The sequence below is a fragment of the Notothenia rossii genome, assembly GCF_949606895.1.
Source record: "Notothenia rossii genome assembly, chromosome: 6".
NCBI classification, from domain to species: domain Eukaryota; kingdom Metazoa; phylum Chordata; class Actinopteri; order Perciformes; family Nototheniidae; genus Notothenia; species Notothenia rossii.
This window is the reverse complement of record NC_136909.1, coordinates 27,097,885-27,121,178: the sequence shown is the minus strand read 5'-3', so window position 1 is coordinate 27,121,178 and position 23,294 is coordinate 27,097,885. Positions and strand designations below refer to the sequence as shown.

The 23,294-nt window shown below is 43.6% G+C and overlaps 2 protein-coding genes across 2 annotated transcripts in view; one reads left to right on the top strand and one right to left on the bottom strand.

The window, feature by feature from the left end:
* LOC307043150 (transmembrane protein 132C) overlaps positions 1–23,294 on the bottom strand; it is a 264,602-nt gene that overhangs the window by 229,579 nt on the left and 11,729 nt on the right. The gene's annotated exons all lie outside the window — the stretch shown is intronic.
* Positions 5,531–23,294, top strand: part of LOC307043152 (uncharacterized protein) — a 117,826-nt gene continuing 100,062 nt past the window's right edge. Inside the window, exon 1 of the mRNA XM_079687431.1 lies at positions 5,531–7,887. Within this exon, the coding sequence (XP_079543557.1) occupies positions 6,927–7,691 (765 nt within the window). The 5' untranslated portion in view covers positions 5,531–6,926 and the 3' untranslated portion in view covers positions 7,692–7,887. The remainder of the gene's footprint in view (positions 7,888–23,294) is intronic.

Here is a 23,294-nt window from a genome sequence, read left to right as displayed (position 1 = left end):
TCTTAGCCATCTGTGTTAATTACAGTAGTTGTATATGACTGTAACTGGGGGCTGTACAGTCCATGTTATGTTTTGATAGTTTGTATATTAGTCCGGGTCCGAGTGGCAGAGACGAGGGGGCGATGTGTTTTGGTTTTTCCTCTGCGCCGACAAAAAGGATCGCTTTGCCTTAAGGGGAGCACGCAGCGGCTCTGGCTGATGAAACTTCAGTTAGCGGCTGTTGCGGCTCAGAGTCGGCTGGCAGAAAAAGCTAGATATTATTGACAAGCCCCTTGAGACTGCTCGAGTTAGGGCAGCCCCAGTTTTTGGTCCTCTGAACTGAAGTTAGACCGGCTCTAAGGTGACTCACTTTCGGCAGATGTCTCAACACAAGACATAGATGTTATTGAAATAAGCTCAATACTCTAACCTCTTTGAATTCTGTTTTGATGTTAAGAACATTTTTGAATGTTCCAATTGAAAATGCTGTCTTATTTTGCACGTTGCACCTTTACAACAGGTGTTGTCATTAGTTAGATGCCCGCAGCAGGTTCCCAGAAAGGCCTGTCGATCTCCCCTCTGCATGGACTTTAAAGTAACTCTTCCATAAACCTCTCTGTCTCTCTCCTATTCCCTGCCGTGGGATGAGCAATTCTCCCATGGGAAAATCCTTTAATCTTGACCCATGCCGAGTGATGACCCACAGACACAAACTGGCTATCTGTGTAACTGCGAGCTTATGCATATGCTGTGGCGTGTGTCAGACATACCCAATTTTAGAAGGAGGTAAGAAAATGAATGTGGATCGGATTGGATTAAGAAATGGATGCATGGAGAGTGTGATTGTGTCAGTTTTCTCCACCTAACTTTAACCATGTTTCCAACAGTGTGGCAATATTCAATTCATGCTTACAAAGAAGATACACATAAAACATTGTGGAACTGCAGGAGAAAATTACAAAAGCGCATTTACAAACCAATATGAATGGGCCGGGAATACACATACACAAAAAGACATGCCTGCATCAACACAGACAAACAAAGCAACAGGCCTAAAACAGAGCAGAGAAGATAAGGGGACAAATCAGTGAAACGGGAGAAGGGTGGGAGAGGATGCAAGGGTGAAAGAACGGGTTAGAAAGTATTTTTTTACTGTGGGCTGCGGGCTGCCGGACTGCCAGGCTGCCAACACTGATGAACACACTTTCTCTCCTTCTGCTGCCTTTCCTTTCTTTCCCTCCTATTTAGTAGACCACCCAAATACTGTGCAAGCTTTTTTTATAACTTTACTGAACTGCTGTCTATAGTGTATATTGACTTTAACCGTCTAGTCATTGTTGGTGATTTTAACATCCATGTCGACAACCCCCAGGACAGAGGGGCTAAAGAACTGTTTTGTGTTCTTGATAACTATGGACTGACTCAGCATTTGACGGAGCCCACGCACAATAAGGGGCACACTCTGGACTTAATTATCTCAAAGGGTCTGAATATCTTTAAGGTTGCGGTCACTCTCTGACCATTCCTGTGTTTTCTTTGAGAGCTCTATTTCTGTTCACAAAAATGTTCAAAAAGAGGTAACCACAAAGCGATATTTAGCTGAAAATGCTAGGGAAATGCCCATGCTGTTATTGGGGGGGTCTGGGGGGGGTCCAAAAACCAGTCAGGTTGAACCCTAAGCCTAACCCTAACATGTCACCCACTGACACATTAAAACATTTTTTAGGGTTTAACCCTAACCCTAACCCTAACATGTCAGTGGGTGACATGTTAGGGTTAGGGTTAGGGCTAGGGTTAAACCTGACTGGTTTTCGGACCCCCCCAGACCCCCCCAATAAAGCAAAACTGCACGTTTCAGAGTGGCCTTTTATTGTGGCCAGCCTAAGGTACACCTGTGCAATAATCATGCTGTCTAATCAGCATCTTGATATGCCACACCTGTGAGGTGGGATGGATTATCTCGGCAAAGGAGAAGTGCTCACTATCACAGATTTGTTCAGATTTGTGAACAATATTTGAGAGAAATGGTTATTTTGTGTAAATAGAAAATGTTTTAGATCTTTGATTTCATCTGATGAAAAATGGGAGCAAAAACAAAAGTGTTGCACTTATATTTTTGTTCAGTGTAGTTGAATCTTCAAAACTCTAAATCTTTCTAAATTCTCAATGTTTGTCTGTCAATTTACTTAAATCGCAGTCTCCCGCCGTCTCCCGCCGCCTGTCTTCGTATATCTTCGTCTCTCTCCATTTCCCGCCGTCTCTGTTTGGTTCCCGCCGTCCCTCTTTGTCTCTTTTCGTCTCGCTTCGTATCACTCCGTTCCGCTCACTGGTAAATACATCCTGTTGAGAAGGATCTACAGTTTCCAGTATTTTCCGTTTCGTAAAATGATCAAATACGGCGAAGATATTCAAATCTGTGCTTCCATTTTTCATACTTTTGAAATGTATTAACTTTATATCATCGTATCTCCGTGTTTACTGGGTCTTTTTGCATGAAACAAAGACTGGGATATAGTTTCAAGCCAGTACTTTCGACAAAAAGACACGACAATGTTGTCCGGACTGTTGTTTTTATGCGGCACCGGCTTGAACAGGTCATGTGATCTGATCACGCCGGCGTGACGGTCGACTCCAAAGGGTTAAACACAGAAAGTGGCAGAACTTCAGTGTTAGTATTATTAGATCTCAGCGCTGCGTTTGACACTATTGACCACAACATATTACTAGACCGACTGAAAAAACTGGGTGGGACTTTCGGCAACAGTTCTAAATTGGTTTGAATCCTACTTAAAGTTTGAATCCTTACTTGTAAGTCTTTACACTGGCTTCCTGTGTGTCAAAGAATAGATTTCAAAATACTGCTGCTGGTTTATAAAGCTTTGAATGGTTTAGGCCCAAAATACATTTCTGACCTCCTGCTAAATTATGAACCATCCAGATCTTTCAGGTCTTCAGGGACTGGTCAGCTTTCTGTCCCCAGAGTCAGAACTAAACATGGTAAAGCAGCGTTTAGTTATTGTGCTCCAAATATCTGGAACAAACTCCCAGAAACCTGCAGGTCCACTGCAAATCTTACTACTTTTAAATCTAGGCTGAAGACTTTTATTTTTGTCGCTGCTTTTAATTGAACTATTCATATCTTAAACTGCACTGTAACTTTTATCCATGTATTTTTTCTTTTACAGTAATGTTTATTTTATTAGCTTTTCTTTTTATAGACTGATTTTAAATGCCATTTTCTTAATGTATTTCATTTTTTGTAAAACACTTTGAATTGCCTTGTGTTGAAAGGTGCTATATAAATAAACTTGCCTTGCCTTGCCTTGCCTTAGTAATTTTTCTTTTATTTGGTCTTATTGATATCTCATTTTTTCCGTCCTTGATTTTATAAAAATGTTTTTCCCTTATTTACTTTCTCTCCCAATACCATCTTCGTATTGTATCTTGTTGCTTCCTGTTCCCTTATTTTCTCCCTTCTTCCTACAACCTCAATTGTTTTACCAATATTTTCTCTCCTCCTATTCCTGCCGTGCCTAAGATAAATACAAACCTACCGAAACTAAGTCACCTCAGACACCAGGCTCAGCACCTACCTGTGTTTGTGTGTGTGTGTGTGTGTGTGTGTGTGTGTGTGTGTGTGTGTGTGTGTGTGTGTGTGTGTGTGTGCGTGTGTGTGTGTGTGTGTGTGTGTGTGTGTGTGTGTGTGTGTGTGTGTGTGTGTGTGTGTGTGTGTGTGTGTGTGTGTGTGTGTGTGTGTGTGTGTGTGTGTGTGTTATGTGAATGATAGATTAGGCTGACTCTGGCTTGCCATCTTTTAACCACAATTAGAAAGCTCTTCTGACAGACTGTCAGACTCAAGGCTAGCAAACACACACTCACAGTACACACACACGTCTGGAGGCACCCAGCAGCTTACAGACAGCCATGGTAGAATGACGTATGAGCAGACAGAGTTTCCAAACTATCTCACACACACACACACACACACACACACACACACACACACACACACACAGTGATGCATGGCCATCATTACCCGTGCCCCTCCCTTGACAGCTGTTCCCTCAGCAGCATGCCCTGCAATGTAACCCCCACCTCGGCCTCACATACACACACACACACACAATCTCAACACCCCTCTGAGACTACAGGCACAACATGTTAATCACTAGAGAGGTCAAACCACACACGCAAACACTCTTTCATAAACACAGTACTTACTATATACATCTAGAAAAAATATGCTGTGGCCCAGCAAATTAGAACAGTTGGGGAGTCTGTGGTGATACCCTCCAGCCATCTTCCTCTACAACTTCAGTGTGAAATGCTGGGCCAACGTTTCACCTTGGGTTAACTCCAATGACTTTGATTACTTGCTATGCAATGCAGTGCAAATGGTGTGACATGCCAGTGAATTGATGGCAGCCAGGGCAGGAGTCACAGACATTGTGAAGGGCTGTTTTAGGGCACGATTCCTACACTGAAAGATAATAATTAGGGTTATAAAGAGGAGAGCAGTTAATCAAAAGACACATTCGAGTGATATGATTTTGAATATGACAAGGTTACCACAAAATGTTTTTAAATATCCAACAATTTGCCACCCATCAGAAACAGTCAAAGTTATGCCTGGTTATCAAAATGAATTCAGCTGACACATTAAAACATGTCGGGTGAAACATTTTTTTAGAGAATATATTTCTATGCACAGCAACTGAATGAATCCTAAAAAAGAATAGTGATTTGTTTTTAGTCATACATTTAAAAAAAAAAAAACGACTATAAAGTACTCCTTTATTTTTGCACATTAACTGGAAAAGAGAGTGAAAAGGAGAGGTTGAGTACAAAGTGATACTGCCAAACTGGAACAATCAGAAGAGCTGCAGTGCCAAATAAACGACAGAAGGGTAGAAAGAAAAAGCACTTGTCCTCCCTTTCACCCTGGCTAATATCACTTGCACAATTCTTATGTGTATCTTCGGATTTTTTTTCACTCTGACTTAATCTCATTCCTCCTTTTTCTCCCGCATTCCCGCTCCCCTTTGCTCTCTTTCCTTTATCCTTTTAAACATCTCCCCCCTGTCTGAGTCGCTTCCTCCTGCAGTTTCAGATGCACAGTTTGGCAGGTTTATGCAACACATTTTCAGAGAGAAGCCATGCAATGACAATAGGAAGTTATGAGTTTGCTCATTTGCAATAATGTACTTCAATATGTGAAGAAAAATTAAATACTATGGTATAAATAAGAGCTATTTGATCTCAGTTCAGTAAGAGAGCAAGGCCAGGTAGAGCACGCAGACATTCCTATTTAAGACACAAAGTGCTCCCAAATGACAGAAACACAAACTCTTGGGGAAAACGTCAAATTGAAAGCCAGTTGATTCATCAGCTGCTGCATTAAAGAGTAAAAATACAGAACATAACTTAATGAAAAGAAGAAGGCATGGCATAGCTTTGGATTGTAAGTCTTCACTCTGTCATGAGAAGGCAACATGTGTATACATAACAGTATTGGGCCCAGGGTTAAACCTTGGGGGACTCCAGATTGTAGCTCTGCTCCTGTCCGCCGTAACCTCCGTTCCCTCTCCCCCTCTACCTTTGCCTCATCGGTGCTCTCAGCCCTCCCTTCCTCTGACTCGTTCCAACTCCTGCCTCCAAACACTGCTGCAAAAACTCTCCTCTCGACTCTCTCATCCTCTCTGGACTTTCTCTGTCCTCTCACATCGCGGCCGGCTCGTCAGTCCCCTCCTGCTCCCTGGCTAAATGACGCACTGCGTGCTAATAGAACCATCCTTCGGGCAGCAGAGCGGAAATGGTGGAAATCCAAACACCATGACGACCTCCTAACCTATCAGGCTCTCCTCTCCTCTTTCTCTGCTTCCATCTCTCAGGCAAAAAGCACTTTCTTTCAAGATAAGATCCAATCTTCCTATTCCAATCCCAAAAAACTATTTTCTATCTTCTCCACCCTCTTGGACCCCCCCAAAGCACCTCCCCCCTCCTCCCTTCTGTCAAGCGACTTTGTTAACCACTTTGAAAAAAAGGTTGATGATATTCGCTCTTCTTTTTCTGACTCACCTTTACTCACCGCTGGGTCACCAGACCCTCCCTTCACCCACACACTGACCTCCTTCTCCCCTCTCTCTCCAAGTGAGGTTCTTACCCTCGTTACCTCTGCCCGTCCTACCACCTGTTCTCTGGACCCTATCCCCTCAAACCTCCTTCAGACTATCGCTCCTGATATTCTACCATTTCTCACCCATTTCATCAACACTTCTCTAACTTCTGGTCACTTTCCAAACAGTCTCAAGGAGGCAAGAGTAAACCCTCTCCTTAAGAAACCCACTCTCAATCCGTCTGATGTTATTAACTACAGGCCCGTCTCTCTCCTCCCGTTCCTGTCTAAAACACTTGAACGCGCTGTCTTTAAACAACTCTCCTGTTATCTCCATCAGAACAACCTTCTGGATCCGCACCAGTCTGGTTTCAAGGCAGGTCACTCAACAGAAACTGCTCTCCTTGCAGTCTCTGACGAACTGCACACTGCTAAAGCAGCCTCCCTCTCCTCTGTCATCATCCTTCTGGACCTGTCTGCTGCATTCGACACGGTGAACCATCGGATCCTCCTTCGCACTGTCCAAGAACTTGGAGTTTCAGGCACTGCACTTTCCCTCCTCACCTCATACCTCAACGACCGCACCTAAAGGGTTACTTGGAGAGGGTCCGAGTCCGACCCTTGTCAATTAACTACAGGGGTCCCTCAGGGCTCGGTTCTTGGTCCCCTCCTCTTCTCCCTGTACACAAACTCGCTCGGGTCTGTCATTAGCCCGCATGGTTTTTCATACCACTGCTACGCTGACGACACCCAACTAATTCTGTCCTTTCCCCGCTCAGAGACCCAGGTCGTCGCACGCATCTCTGCTTGCCTAGCAGACATCTCTCGGTGGATGTCTGCTCATCACCTCAAGCTCAACCTTGACAAGACTGAACTGCTCTTCCTTCCGGGAAAAGATTGTCCCACTCTTGACCTAACAATCAACATCGGCACCTCTGTTGTTTCCCCGACTCAGACTGCAAGGAATCTGGGTGTGGTCCTAGATAACAAACTGTCCTTCACTGCAAACATCGCTGCTACAACCCGCTGCTGCAGATACACGCTTTACAACATCAGGAGGATACGTCCCCAGCTGACCCAGACATCAGCGCAGATTCTGGTCCAGGCTCTCGTCATCTCACGCCTAGACTACTGCAACTCCCTCCTGGCTGGTCTACCTGCATGTGCCATCCGACCTCTGCAGCTCATCCAGAATGCAGCGGCTCGTCTGGTCTTCAACCTTCCCAAATTCTCCCACACCACACCACTCCTCCGCTCCCTTCACTGGCTTCCAGTAACTGCTAGAATCCACTTCAAGACACTGGTACTTGCGTACCATGCTGCGAATGGATCTGGCCCTTCCTACATCCAGGACATGGTTAAACCGTACACCCCAGCACGTGCACTCCGCTCTGCATCAGCCAAACAGCTCGCTGCACCCGCACTGCGAGGGGGACCCAAGTTCCCGTCAGCAAAAACACGTGGGTTTGCTATCCTGGCTCCAAAATGGTGGAATGAGCTCCCCATTGTAATCAGGACAGCAGAAACCTTACACATCTTCCGACGCAAACTGAAAACTCATCTCTTTAGACTCCACTTCGAGCGATATAATTACTAACAAAGCACTTATATACTAATAAAGGGCTGGCTTTCTAAATGCCAGTTGAGTAGCACTTGAAATGTTTGGCTCTATGAAACCTGATGTACTTATATGATTCTGTTTTCTTAAAGGTTGTATCTTCCTGGTCGAATGCACTTATTGTAAGTCGCTTTGGATAAAAGCGTCAGCTAAATGCAATGTAATGTAATGTAATGTAATGTAGAGAAGCAGTTGATGTGACTAAAAATATTCAGGGTAATACTTGTTTGTATTGTGAAACCATTAAAGAGATAACATGCCACCTTCAACCGTTCTTTATGTTGTTATATTATATATATTAAATCTTTCTGGAGTCTTCTGAGTGTTATAACAAATAACATTGGTGTGTTACAAATAATACTATACTATGAAATGAAAAGTTTAATTTGAGAAGCCTACAGTTATTATAACAGCCTCCCTTTCTCTTTTTTACATTACACTTGTTAGACGCTTTTATCCAAAGTGACTTACATACATTCAGTACTGAGGGCAATCCCCACAGGAGCAATTTGGGGTGAAGTGTCTTGCTCAGGGTCACAACGACATGCTGACTGAAGTGGGACTCAAACTTGCTATCCCCCTGATTCAAAGTTCAGCGCACTATTCCACTAAGCCACAGCCTCCCCTCTTTTGCACTTAAGTGTGTCACGACTGCTGTCTAAGGTGCTGATCCTAGGACAGAGATGCAGGAGCTGTCCACGGTGCTCACCAGTGTTCACACTGCTGGGCAGGACCCCTGCTGCTGCAGTCTAATGGCCAACAGAGAACTCCAGTTAATGTTCCTGTCATCTGTTCCTGCGGCTTAGTCACGACCAGACCATGTTAAATAATGTCACCTTAGTCAAGTCTGCTTGTCTGTTTACGATTAACCTTTGCCCTACATTTTTTTTTTTTTAAATCTCCTTTCTCCTGCAATCTAGTTGGTTTACCAAGCTCAATTTGATTTCTCTTGTTCAGGGTTCTGTCCTGCATCATTAAGATTCTCGAAGATTGTTTTTCTTTCTTTGTCTCGGTACTGGTGACAGAAGCTACATCATCCAAACATTTCCAAAAAGAGTAGTGTTTTATGAACAGTGTTTGCAACAAATTTGGAATATTAGTGCTATTACTCTTATCATTATATTACCTTAGATTCCTGAAAGATAGGACCCTTTGAGTGCTGGGCATGCTAACTCAGCATCTGCTGGGATATATTGTACTACCCTGTATGCAACAATATCAACAATTACACTAAAAGCAAATATGTACTGTACTTACGTGCATTAGAACGCACAAGCAACATCACAACATAGTCATTTAGTATATGTGTGTGAAGAAGAGATAGATCTGTAATAACTTTGAGTTTTAAACAAGATTGCCATTTCTCCCTCTATATTAATTGCGTTATTTTATTTTCCCCCCGCCCCTCGTTTTTTTGTCTCTTGTCTTGTTTTTGTTTCTCTTTATTCTATCTCTACTCTTTTGTCTGTTTCTTACTGCCTTCTCTCTCCCACTATTATATCATGATGTCTGAACAGTTGGCAGCCTTATCTCCCTCTCTTCTTGTAGTAACAAAGGCATTTTAATGTTCAAACATCGCCAAAAAATACAGGAACCTCCAATCGATAAACTGCCATCCTTGCTGCTCGCCTCTCTTCTTCTCTCTGTTCATTTATTTGTGTTCAAGCCTGTGCAGTCTTTTCTGAACATTTACAAATCCAGAATTTCTTTTCCACTTCTTACCTTGTTTTTTTGAATCCCCTGCAGCTGTTCTTGTTTACCTTTGTCTATGCATGCCAATTGTTATCGATTTTAGTTTTCAACTTAGGCTCGAGAAATTGTGCATTTTTAAAACCATTATAGACCAACATCCAAAAATGGATATAGTATTTCACTTTTACTCTCTGCAGTGAGGACAAAGCCTTAAGCAGCCTCAGTCTCCATTGTGCATCACCAAAGCCCAATCAAACTGTTGCAATACAAGTGTAACCCGCTCTCTTTGTGTGCCACTCTCGCAGGCACCTTTCCGACACCCCCCGCAACTCTACCATACACACTCTTGAGTCTCTGCTTTGTGTTTTTGTTGTGAGGTTTGTACTTGGTGCTGTACTGTAGGGGAGACCGAGTAAAAAAACAATTTTTTTTTTTTTTTTTTTCTGAAGCAAGACTGTGGAACTGATGGAAATGCACTTTGCACTGGGCAGCTCAGGTGTGAACATGTGTAATTGGAGAAATATAAAGTGCTGCGTTGTTCATTCAACCATTGCAGGGTATATAAAGAGTGAGCATTAGAGTAGGGTGCAAAACATTAACTTGTGTCATCTTGTTGTAAATTATGAAAAACTGAAATTATTTTTGCATCTCAAGTCCATCCGGCAGCCTTTTGGGGGAAACCCACACTTGAAACAATTGTCTCAGTTTGTCTTGCTCACTAACTCTCCTCTCAAAGTAAACACAAAACGCCCATAAAACAGATGATACACAAAAGACAACAACAACAGAGATACACATTGTCTCACTCTATCTTCCTGTGACTCATGTCTCTATCACACACACACACACACACACACACACACACTAAAAAAAAACATCGCTGCGGAGTGATGGATGAGGAGAAGAGTCGTGTGGGTGTGGCTCAAATGGAACTAATGACAGAAAGACAAGCGAGTGAGAAAACAAGAAAACAAGTGGGAGACAAGAGAGAGCGGCAGTGATGGGGAGATACAGGAAAATAAAGACAGGGAGAGGCAGAGATGAATAGAAACAGGCAGACAGAGAAGAATAGATGACAGCAGATGGATGCAGCCTCTGATGTTTGTTCCTTAAAGGTCCCATGTCATAGATTTACATTGTTCAATGTTCCAAACTCACATTGGTTTCTCATACAGCATCTCTGTATAGTATGTGTATTCACTCTCTGTCCTACACGCCTTGTTGGAGCTCTGGGTGCCGTGATGGCGCGACGTTGCGGGGCTCGCTGCTCCGCCCTTTGAGGCTCGAGGAGTGGACAGTGTATTACTGGTGTCGTTTCCTGGTTGCTGCGTGGGGTCTGCGAGACAGCGAGACACCGCAGAGCTCAGCCTGAGCACACACACTCATGGCCTGAGCTCCAAGTGTGTGTGTGTACGGAGCTCAGCGCAGCACCGCGTCTGAGAAAATATAAGGCTGAGTGAGTGTGTGTGTGTGTATGTGCGGAGCGGCGTTACGTCAGTATGCCCCGGAAGAAAAAAATGGAAAAAGAGAAATCTCCAACGAGGCGTTCTGGGGCAGCATAGACAGGTCTTTTCTGTGTGTTTTACTCGCTACAGGGTGTACTTTGAGGGTTTGTGACTTTGCAGACCGTTTACATGCAGAAAAAGCTACATAACAAACAAGGGGACGGGCAATAACCGTAAAAGCATGACATGAGACCCTAAAGTGCAGCCTGAAGCCAATTTTCGTAACTTCAGCTAAGTTATCGGAGCCAGGAAGCTTCATTGGCAAAGTGTTGGGGTGTTATTGGTTTGAGAAATGATGTAACCGTTGCTCATAGTCCAGTCAAATATATGTATTACGACAAGAGGCTGTCAGTTTCTAGCTCAAGCTCAAATTATCCGTAAAATAAACTCCTTAATAGATTAAATTATTTTGTGTTTAATTATTTGTTATCATGTATTGCTAAATATAAGGACTTTGGTGCTTAGTTCTCAATGTGGTGCAGTACTTGACTTCACTTGGGATTGCACATGGTTTCATCCTAACTATCTACAGTAGTTATTCTCAGTGCGAGAGAGATGATAAAGCTTGAAAAGCCCTAATGGCTGATTAACTGAGTAAAAAGCTGTGTTCATAACGGCATCTTACGATTTGTCGACTGAGTAATATACTTACATGCATTTAGAAGTGTGCTAAAAAAAGGAGACTAAATACAACTTAATTTGAAAGGATAATGAGCAGCTCAGGTATGATGTGACACTGAAAAGCCCTTGATGGAATAAATGTGTGATGGTGGTTCGGGCTGGGGGTTCTCCCAAGCGGTTTACCTGCTAGCCTGGAGAAAAGCCTTTATGAAATTAATCCATTTCTCCCCACAAACACACACACACATACAGTCTGTGATTCAGGCTTTAATTACCTCTCATAGGAACATCAGATGGCAAACAGTTCTTAAACAGCCAGCTGGGAGAGAGAACAGGAGACAGAGGAAGGGATAGAATGTAAAAGGGACAGGAAAAGAAAGAAAGAAACAGAGAGAGAGGAAGAACTGAGAGGAAAACCGGAGATACCCGTTCAATACGACAATGGGAAAAGGAGAAATAGGGAGTCACATAGAAAGAGAAAGCCAAAAGGTTGGTGTGAAGGATGGTACATAAGTAAAAAGAAACAAAAAGCAAAACAAATTTAGAGGGAAGAAAATAAAAAAGATGTTATGTAGGGCAGAATACTGAGGAGGGAAGAGGGGATGTACATATGGAGGGACCCTCCTTTCCTCCAGCGATGAGCAGAGAATGAACAGATGTCCAACAGAGGAGAGAGACGTAGCACAGAAAAGAGAGGCAGGGAATTGTTACAGAGGGTGAACAAGGGAAAGGTGACTGTTTATTCATGTGAAAACTATTTTTATAGGCTTCGGCCGTTTTTTGCATTTATTTCTTGGTGGTAACACTTTGGAAGTACACCATGGACAAGAGAGGAGATTGTACAAAGAGTGAGATCAGAGTGCAGAGCCACAGGCGCTGTCTGGTCTCCTGCAGAGTACCACTTGCAGGCTAATCCCTCACCGCTCCATCTATATGTATGATTTACACTCATTAACAGGATGGAGAGGCAGCCCTGAAGACCTTCTTCAAAGTGGAGGGCTCAAACACACCTACCTGCCTAACATCTCAAAGGAAAGTGTATGAGCCGCTACTAAAGCTCATCCTTACCTCTAAGGGAAAAAAGGAAAACATCTACCTTATGCTGGAGAGCAGCAAACTGTGACAATATTGTAATTAGAGACATTTGCTGTCATTTAACAGAAGCTGAAACCAGATGGTGATCACTTCACTGTGGCAGGTACTTTAACAAAGTTAACACTTAAATAGCTCAGATTAAAGCCAGATGTAAGGAACATTGTAACCATTGTTACCATGTGGCAGATTAGATTCTAATGTTTAGGGGGAACAAGTATTATGAAAACTAATCAGAGGTCTATTGATATGCACGTTACATTTTAAATGTATATTATTATAGCAGAGCCGACTCCTTTTTTGATGGAACCATGGAAATGTGGATGGGTGAATGCCAAATATGTGAGCCCAACATTCTGACACATGTGATGTAGTGGGTGATCAAGGTTTTTCCATTTTTTCTTTTTCAGGTGGCTAGTTGACAAGAAGTACATTTTGAACACTAGATGAATCCAGAGCTGTTTTTGTAGTTTCCCTGTTCAAGCAAGCTTCTGTATAAAAGAGACTAAACAAGTTAAGACAACAGTTAAATGTGAAGAAAAACATGTATCATACAGCACTTTTGTTTATTTATGGTGTCATAAAATTCTGTCTATTGAAGTAAGTAAAATGGCATTAGCCTGTAAATAAAAGAATGTCTGGTTCAAAGGGAATCAGGCCGCTGTGTCTCCATGTCATCCAACATAGGGATGTCCAAGAAGGTATAGAAGAAGAAAAGGACACAGCATTGTTGCTACACTGTTCAGATGTAAAATAAATGGTAGAAGGATGGAGAGGAGAAAGGTAGAACAGGAGAGTGATAGAGAGGTTGAGGCTGGAGTCCTTATCTGAAAAAAGCAGGCACCTTTATCTTCCTGCCCTCCAGACACACACACAAACACACACACACAAGGATGAAGACCACTGACTGCCCTACAAATGCACACCTGCACGGCAAAACACACACATGAGGCGCAAAGTTCAGCAAAGCAGAAATGCATATCCTTCTCTCAACAGACATAACATCCATTAACACTCACACACACCTACTGTAATGGTGACTCCATCCAACACTGTGAGTCAGAGTTACCTGACAACACACACACATGCATTTACAGGTTAGCGACAGGCGCCATTTATCCATAGACAGCCATGCCCGCCTCCCTTCCAGCTGCCATGGCAATGAATACCATTAGCATCCAATAAAATGTCAGAGGGTATGCCCAAGTAACTCATCACACACATACACACATACACACATACACAGACTATCAGAAATGTCAGAGGCCCATGCCCAGTAACATATCTGATGGAGAGAGAAAGCAAATGTCAGCTGTTTCTCAAAATGGCAGCCAGCAGCTGTGAGGGCTCTATGGCTGTGACTGTGGAATGATCCTGCCAGACACACAGACAGCTTATCTATTAGAGCGGGTGTAGGGCTAGCATTGCATATTTACCTCCATAATTCTCCATAATTCCATAAATTCTACCCAATTTCAATAAATTTTATTATTGCCTATTAGCAACCATTTTTTAATGACCTTAGCTCGGTTTGAAAATAACTTCACTGCTTCAATTGTATAGCATATTATACCACATCACTTAAGAAAGAGTGAGGGGTTTAAGGTGTATATTTTATTAAATGGTGTCGTTTTATATGGATGATTAACAAAGTAAATGAACATTGATGGTTGATTATTGTACCGTCTGATGGTTGTGGTGAATAATGTTTGTCTAAGTTCACTCCAACAAGCACTGCATGACAAAAAGGAGTCCCTCATACATGCTGCGGTTGCAAAGAAACAGCAATGCAATGGATCTAGGGCTAATCAAAAACGTGCAAGGGCACATTTCAAGATAACTCTGCAACCTGAACGGCACGATTCTATTTATCATTTAACTGTACGTTGGTGGGATGAAATTAATATGATATGATAGCTTTTCTTAAAAGCGTAAAATACATTACATGGGATCTTAAAGCACTGTGCAGTTAAAATAATCTAGTAATCGTTTGAACATGAACTCAAATTACTCGAGCTGGTCTCTTTGCACCAAATATTGTCGGTTCATGAAGCCACACATTAACACCAAATCAGCCCTTTGCATTGTTTGCCATTAAACCCCACCAACACTTCACAAAATGTCCCATAGTTGTTTAATTGGGTTGAGAGAAGGGAAGCAAAGGTCACGGTTATCATTTACAGTATTTTCATTCTCAAACTACATCTTTGTACACTGCATAGAAGCATTTGTGTTTGTCCAGTCTCTTTATTCCTTTCCTCTTCTTTTTTTGTCCCCATCATATATTGTCTAAGTGTTTACAGTTAGTCGAAACATCCATCATTATTCATTTGATGATGGGTATCATGTATTAGTGTCTTGCTCAGCACTCCCGACATCTCATACTTGGACATAATAATGGTGACTATCTAGTTACCAGACTATTCTTTGTGACATCTGACATCAAACAGATGAAGACTGAGAAAGGTTTTCAATTATTCTTGTGGACAGAGCTTAAACACAGCAGTAGTTCAGCAGGCATGCGGGACAAATTGGAAGTCTGACAAAATGCTTTGTTTGTGATCAGTCATAATAACTTTTTTTTTAAAACTGCGTTTACACATAATTTGAAAATAAATGATGTGGTTTCGAGATGAAATCCAAAGAGGAGCTTCATTATAAATGAACTCCTCATGAGTCCCCAAAAAACTCCACAGCCATCTGTCAACAGAGGGGGTAAATACTTTTCTCTCATTCATCAGCCGGACGAACGGATGGATAGAGGGATGAAAGTTGTGTGATCCCTGGCCAAGCCTTTCTCCATCCGCCCTCCAACCCCCTACGCAGAAATATCAGCAGCAGCCACAGGCAACACTCGCCCAAGGTCACAGGGACAAAGTCAGGGGTAGGGGAGAGGGGGGGAGCGAGTCAAGGGATGTGTGTGTGTGTGTGTGTGTGTGTGTGTGTGTGTGTGTGTGTGTGTGTGTGTGTGTGTGTGTGTGTGTGTGTGTGTGTGTGTGTGTGTGTGTGTGTGTGTGTGTGTCAGTACTGGTAGGAGAGAGTGTGTCCATGGGAGTATGTTTGTGTTAAAGCATAAGGGGTTAAAGATAAGATATAAAGGTGTGTGTGTGTGTGTGTGTGGGTGTGTGTGTGTGTGTGCACAAAGCACAGGAGGACATGCATTAATGTAACTTCTACAACTATAGGGGGGTGTGTGTGTGTGTGTGTGTGTGTGTGTGTGTGTGTGTGTGTGTGTGTGTGTGTGTGTGTGTGTGTGTGTGTGTGTGTGTGTGTGTGTGTGTGTGTGTGTGTGTGTGTGTGTGTGTGTGTGTGTGTGTGTGTGAGTGTGTGTAATAAAGATGGCTGCTGATTGTGCCACAACTCAGCAGGCTGGGCAACATTACGATAAATAATCGCCCCTGAACCACCGTACTAATGAGCCAACGACACACACACACACACATACACACACACACACACACACACACACACACACACACACACACACACACACACACACACACACACACACACACACACACACACAGGAATATATATGACACTGTGATCCTCAAAAGTAGTTTGTTCTTTGACCTACTGGAACGTGAAGACGTGATGACACAAAAACGCAGCGATCAGTACCAGATGACACACACTCACTCAGATGTGTGAAACTCTCCTGCATAGAAACAGAAGACACTCCTCACAGAACGTTATATCAGAGTGTGTATCCGCAGCAGACCACTGGGTGTGTGTTGGCGGTAGCGAGTGATCCATCAGGAACCCCGTTGCCACACAGAGGTCAAACCCATCAACCCCTGAGACTGTTGCCAAGACGATACACACTTCCGCCAAGAACCAATCACAACAAGTCTCTCACGACTCACAGCACACCATAGCTCATCCCAGTGCAGGACATGCATTCAATTCCATAGGAAAAGTTGAGGTTTCAGTCCAACCTCATAAACGACAGTGAGTAGATTGTAGTACCTACATGCTGCCAACAAATCTAAAACAGTTGATCGTTCAGTCACCTCAGATAAAACCTAATATGTGCATCAGCTCCAAAATGTAATAGGCTCTTTCTTGGCCAACTCCTTTTTACCAAGTTTCATAAAAAATCGGGCCAGTATTTTTTCAGTACTCTTTCTGAAGGACAGTCAAACGAAATCCATCAGTAAAGGGAAACATAATTGGACGTGAATGATAAAACCCCCCAAAATAAAAGCATATTAACACATAATAAAAATCATTTTCTTAAAGGGCAGTGGTTTTTGCTCCACCAACCAGCATTTCCCCTTTGAGAATGTGGGCAAGATTTAAACCAGAAACGATTTCTTTGTGTGGAAAGGAAAGGATCCTTGTGTGTACCTTTGTCCAAACTGATCTATCACCTGGGATGAGAGACACATTGGCTGAAATGTAAACATGAAGTACAAAGCCTAAACATGTGTTTATCTTCTGCCGACTACTGTCCTCCTTCCAGCCACCATCCCTTTCCTTACAATGGAAAAAATGCTGCTCCAAAATCAAGTAAAAGAATAATGAAAACAAGGTGTTTTTGCTTGTAATAAGTAAAAAGATCTGCCAATAGAACAAGAGAACATTGCTTGGTTAGATTTCTTGAAATAAGGCGGGATATTTAGATAAAGGAGATCTTGTGATTAGCTGGGAAAACTTATTTTGAACTATATCTTACTAGGATCAGTAAATGTTGTGTTACAAAAAAGACTTATTTGTTAAAACAAGATGAACCATCTTTTACAACAACCACAGCAGCTTAAAAAACGTGTTTCATTTGAGATACATAATAAGATGTTTTCAAGAGTCTTGAAGATGCATTGTCTAAAAACAAGACCCTGTATCTCACTGCATTGTTAACTCTTCAGTTATTAGGTCTTATATCGAGTGTAAAGACATATTCTTGTAAGGTTTTAGCGATAGTATCCTGTTAGCTGTTGTGTTTTAGTGTTTTGTATATCTGTCTTTTGATGTTAATTACTCTACTCTCTCTCTCCAGGTGTCGGCACTTCCTGTCCGTGTGGCACCTGCTAGAGTGATTGTTGTTCCCACCCCTGATTGTGTCCACCTGTGCCCCATTGCCTAATGTGTATATTTAGTCCTTCTCTCCCTTTGTCTGGTGCCGGTTCGTCTTGTGATGTCGTTATCTCTATGCCTGTTTACCAGAGATTCATGTTACATTACCTAGTTGAACCTAGTGATTATATGGAGAATCCTAGTAGAGCCTAGGAGTCATTATTGATAGCTTTGGTTTTCTTAACAATAAAGAAGATTACCAAGCAATGGAATTGAGCATCTGAGTTCTTACGAGGCCATCGTATCAGAACAAACCAACCAAACAAGATGGACTCAGCCGATTCCACAACGCTAAGAACAGCCCTTCAGGTGCAGGGTAAACTCCTTCACCAACATGAGGAACAGCTGTCAGCAATTAACCAAGGGGTCCAGGGCTTAAATGTTCGTCAGGACAACTTTCAAGCTAATGTGTCCACGGAAATAAACTTACTGGCTGAGAAGATGCGGGAAGTACTCACTCACCTCATGGCAAATCCTGGTGTTCCTGCGGCAGAGCTTTCCGGTCCAGCGGGGGTCGGGTCTGTCGATATTCCCGTTCAAGTACCCGTACATTCGCCTACGATCCGCCTCGCTTCGCCAGAGAAATTCTCCGGAGAATCTGGAAACTGTCGTCCTTTCCTGGTGCAGTGCGATCTCCACTTCAAACACCAGCCCGCAGCATTTCCCACCGATCAAGCTAAGGTAGCTTTTATTGTTTCTCATCTGACGGGGAGAGCGGAAGCCTGGGCAACAGCAGAGTGGTCCCGGTCCTCGCCTGTTTGTCAGTCATTAAGACTGTTCGTGGATACCATGAGCAAGATTTTTGGCAGAGGAATTCCCAGTCTTCATCTTCAGAGCGACCAGCGCACCCTATCGCCACGGAGGAACAGATGCAGCTCGGTAGAGCCAGACTCACTCCGGAGGAACATCAGCGCCGTCTACGGGAGCGGCGGTGCTTCTACTGCGGTCAGCAGGGTCATGTTTCGGCAGCCTGTTCGGCAAAGGATCAGGCTCATCAGCGGGAAGGAAGACGCTGGTGAGCCGAGTGACTTCCTTCGACTCTCCGGTCAGAAGATTAATGCAGGTACAAATCAAACTTGGTGATAATACTATGACTCAGGATGCATTAGTCGATTCTGGGGCTGATGAGAGCTTGTTAGACTGGGAATTGACTAAAAGTTTAAACTTAAAGGTTGTTCTTTTAGATCAGCCCTTAGAGGCTAGTGCTTTAGACGGCCGGCTTTTATGTACTATTACTCATCTCACTGAGCCCATGGTATTAGTCATAGATCAGGAACATCGTGAGCAAATAAGTTTTCATTTATTTAACTCTGCTCAACATCCTCTCATTTTGGGGTACCCTTGGCTTGTTAAACACAACCCTTACGTTGACTGGCAGACAGGAAGGGTTAAAGGGTGGGGGGATGAGTGCTCTCGTTCCTGTTTAACCAGTAAAACAGGGTTGAGTAATTTGCACTGATCAAGCAACTTTAAGCAGGGATCAGGCAATAACAGTGACAGTTTTTCTAAGCCTTCTGACTTTCCTAATTTGGCTAAAGTTCCGGCGTGTTATTTAGACATCAAGGAGGTGTTTAATAAAACACAAGCTACTTCTTTGCCACCCCATAGACCGTACAATTGTCCCATAGACCTTCTGTCGGGCTCTACTATTCCCAAGGGACGGTTGTACTCACTTTCTGGGCCAGAAAGGGAGGCCATGAAGGAATATATCGATTCTTCACTTAAAGCTGGTTTGATTCGGACGTCTTCATCCCCAGCAGCGGCAGGTTTCTTTTTCGTGGGGAAAAAGGACGGGACATTGAGGCCCTGTATTGACTACAGTCCGCTAAATCAGATCACAGTTAAGAACAGATCTCCCCTTCCACTCATCTCTACAGCATTCGAACTGTTACAGGGAGCCAAGATATTCACCAAGCTCGACTTAAGGAATGCTTATCACCTTGTGCGCATCCGGGAGGGGGATGAGTGGAAGACAGGTTTCAATACGCCTACAGGACATTATGAATATTTGGTGATGCCTTTTGGACTTTGTAATGCACCTGCTGTTTTCCAAGCCCTCATTAATGAAGTGTTAAGAGATTTCCTGAATGTTTTCTGTTTTTTGATCTTGATGATATTCTCATCTTTTCTCCAGATGAGAATACTCATGTTAACCATGTTCACCTTGTTCTGCAGAGACTCCTGGCTAACCATTTGTTTGTGAAAGCCAAAAAAATTGAGTTTCATGTGAACACTGTGGCATTTTTGGGCTATGTGATTTTCCCTAACAAGGTGGAAATGGACCCATCTAAGGTCAGTGACGTGGCTAATTGGCCAACGCCAGACACTAGAAAGAAAGTTCAATTCTTGGGGTTTGCTAACTTTTACAGACGTTTCATACACAATTTCAGTGCTATTGCCTCTCCTCTCCATGCGCTTACCTCTCCCCATGTTCAGTTTGTGTGGAATCCACAGGCAGATAAATCTTTCCTGGAACTGAAGAGGAGGTTCACCACCGCTCCCATCCTGACTGTACCTGATCGCCACCGACAGTTTGTGGTGGAAGTGGACGCCTCCAACGACGGCGTTGGAGCTATACTGTCCCAGAAATCAGCGGGGGACAACAAACTTCATCCGTGTGCATATCTCTCCCGTAAGCTATCTTCTGCTGAGAGGAATTACGACGTGGGAAATCGGGAACTGTTGGTGGTGAAGATGGCTTTGGAGGAGTGACGGCACTGGTTGGAGGGAGCGGAGCAGGATTTCTTGGTCTGGACGGATCACAAAAACCTGCAATACATCAGGAAGGTCAAACGCCTGAACTCTAGACAGGCCAGATGGGCTTTGTTCTTTAATAGATTTAGGTTCACTCTGTCATATCGACCTGGTTCGCAGAATGGAAAGCCGGATGCACTCTCCAGAATGTATGATCCTGAGCCAGTCCCCAAGAGTCCAGACCCCATTCTGCGGCCAGACCGAGTGATAGGGAGTGTGACCTGGCCCATTGAAGCCAAGGTCAAACAGGCAAACAGCGGGAATCCTGTCCATAAGGGGTGTCCTCAGAATCGCCTGTTTGTTCCAGGGACACTTCGTTGTCAGGTAATTCATTGGGCCCATACATCTGTTCTTTCCTGCCATCCTGAAACCAAGAGGACCCTCTTTATGGTGAAACACAGATTCTGGTGACCTGCTATGGGGAAGGATGTGGCAGAATATGTGGCAGCATGTCCTGTTTGTGCTAGGAACAAGACTTCTCGTCAAGCTGCGGCAGGTCTTCTCCAACCTCTGCCCATTCCCAACAGACCATGGTCGCATATTGCGTTGGACTTTGTGACAGGATATCCACCTTCGGCGGGTTACACCACAGTACTCACAGTCATTGATCGTTTTTCCAAGATGGTACATCTCATCCCCATGTCCAAATTGCCTACTGTCAGAGAAACAGCACAGGCCATGTTGTCCCATGTTTTTCGTATCCATGGTTTCCCAAGCGATGTCGTTTCAGACCGAGGCCCACAATTCGTTTCACATTTCTGGAGGGAGTTTTGTCGCCTGATCCAAGCCACTGTGAGCCTGACTTCCGGATACTATCCCCAGTCAAACGGCCAAGCGGAGAGGATGAATCAAGAAATGGAGACCTGTTTGAGATGTCTGCTGTCCCAGAAACCTACCACCTGGAGCAAACATCTGATTTGGGTTGAGTATGCACACAATACCTTACCCACATCAGCCACCGGAATCTCTCCTTTCCAATGTGTCCATGGATACCAGCCTCCATTGTTCCCGGAGCTCGAGCAGGAAGTTATTGTACCATCAGCACATGCTTTGGTTCGCCGCTGTTGCCGGGTATGGAAGGGAGTTCGCCAGATGTTGCAGAGAAGTGCAACCTGCAGGAAAAGTTTGGCCGACCGAAAACGACGTCCATCCCCTAAATACAAGGTCGGTCAACGAGTGTGGTTGTCCACCAAGGATCTTCCTCTTCACGTCGCCTCCAGGAAACAGGCTCCCCGGTTCGTTGGTCCATTTCCCATTTAAAAAGTTATTAACTCTGTTGCTGTTCGCCTATGTCTCCCAAAGTCCCTCAAGGTCCACCCCACGTTCCATGTCAGCAAGTTGAAACCAGTTGTAGAGAGCAGACTGGTTCCCCCCCCACACCACCTCCACCCCCCCGGGTCATCGACGGAGGTATCATCTATACAGTGAATACTGTCCGAAAGAAAGTGGGGTAGAGGGAGACAGTTCCTGGTTGACTGGGTAGGGTTTGGACCAGAGGAAAGATGCTGGATCCCGGGCAGCTTTATTGTCGACAAGTCCCTTATCACGGATTTTGACAGACTACGGTCTCAGGCTTCAGGGACGTCTGGAGTCGTCTGTAAAAGGGGGGGTACTGTAAGGTTTTAGCGATAGTATCCTGTTAGCTGTTGTGTTTGAGTGTTTTGTATATCTGTCTTTTGATGTTAATTACTCTACTCTCTCTCTCCAGGTGTCGGCACTTCCTGTCCGTGTGGCACCTGCTAGAGTGATTGTTGTTCCCACCCCTGATTGTGTCCATCTGTGCCCCATTGCCTATGTGTATATTTAGTCCTTCTCTCCCTTTGTCTGGTGTCGGTTCGTCTTGTGATGTCGTTATCTCTATGCCTGTTTACCAGAGATTCATGTTACATTACCTAGTTGAACCTAGTGATTATATGGAGAATCCTAGTAGAGCCCAGGAGTCATTATTGATAGCTTTGGTTTTCTTAACAATAAAGAAGATTACCAAGCAACGGAATTGAGCATCTGAGTTCTTACGAGGCCATCGTATCAATTCTGACTAGAAATTAGACGAATGTTGGCAAGATTTTGAGTTTTTAGAGTGTAGCTTTAATCCACTGGCTTTCACAATGGTTTATCATTCCCAACACATCCTACCTTATCGTTAAACTTGTTCAACTCTTTGTCGTCCATGTTAACTTTGTCTCCTCTAAACCTTTCCCCTTCCGCTCTCCTCTTTTCCCCCTCACTGCCTTTGGGTAAACATTTGTCAGTGCAACGCCAGTGTCTCAGGTAAAGATATGCAGATTGACTTTAACTCGTTTGCATAACGAGCGCTTATTTGCCAGTCTAATTACGGTGGCATGCTTAGGTCGTCCCAGAGCTGCCCTCAGGGTTCATTAGTGGGGTTCGTTAGGGGGTTTGTTAGCGGCCAGCTAATTGCTTCCCCTCTCTCTAACAAATAGTGAAGCCTCAAAGTCCTGAAAAGACTTCCACTAGGTACACAGGCAATGTTGATTTTAAAGAGAAATACACACAAAAAGCAAACACAAATTAGACACTCGCACAAACACACACAGACACAAAATGTAGCAAAGACACAAGCTTGTTCAAGGAAAAACGCACAAAAAACACACTCTGTGAAGGACTTCAATCCTGAAGTCTGTTAGTCTAACATGAACATCAATGAGATTAATCAATGTATTGGACTAGAATATATTAACAAAACCTGTGTGGATCTTTGTAAACCGACACATAGTTACTGATGTTCATGTACGGCAATGCAGATGCAGCGATAACAAAGATCATTATTCACAACAAATAGGAAAAGGTCAAATGTTTGGTTCAAGTTCTCTCCACAAAG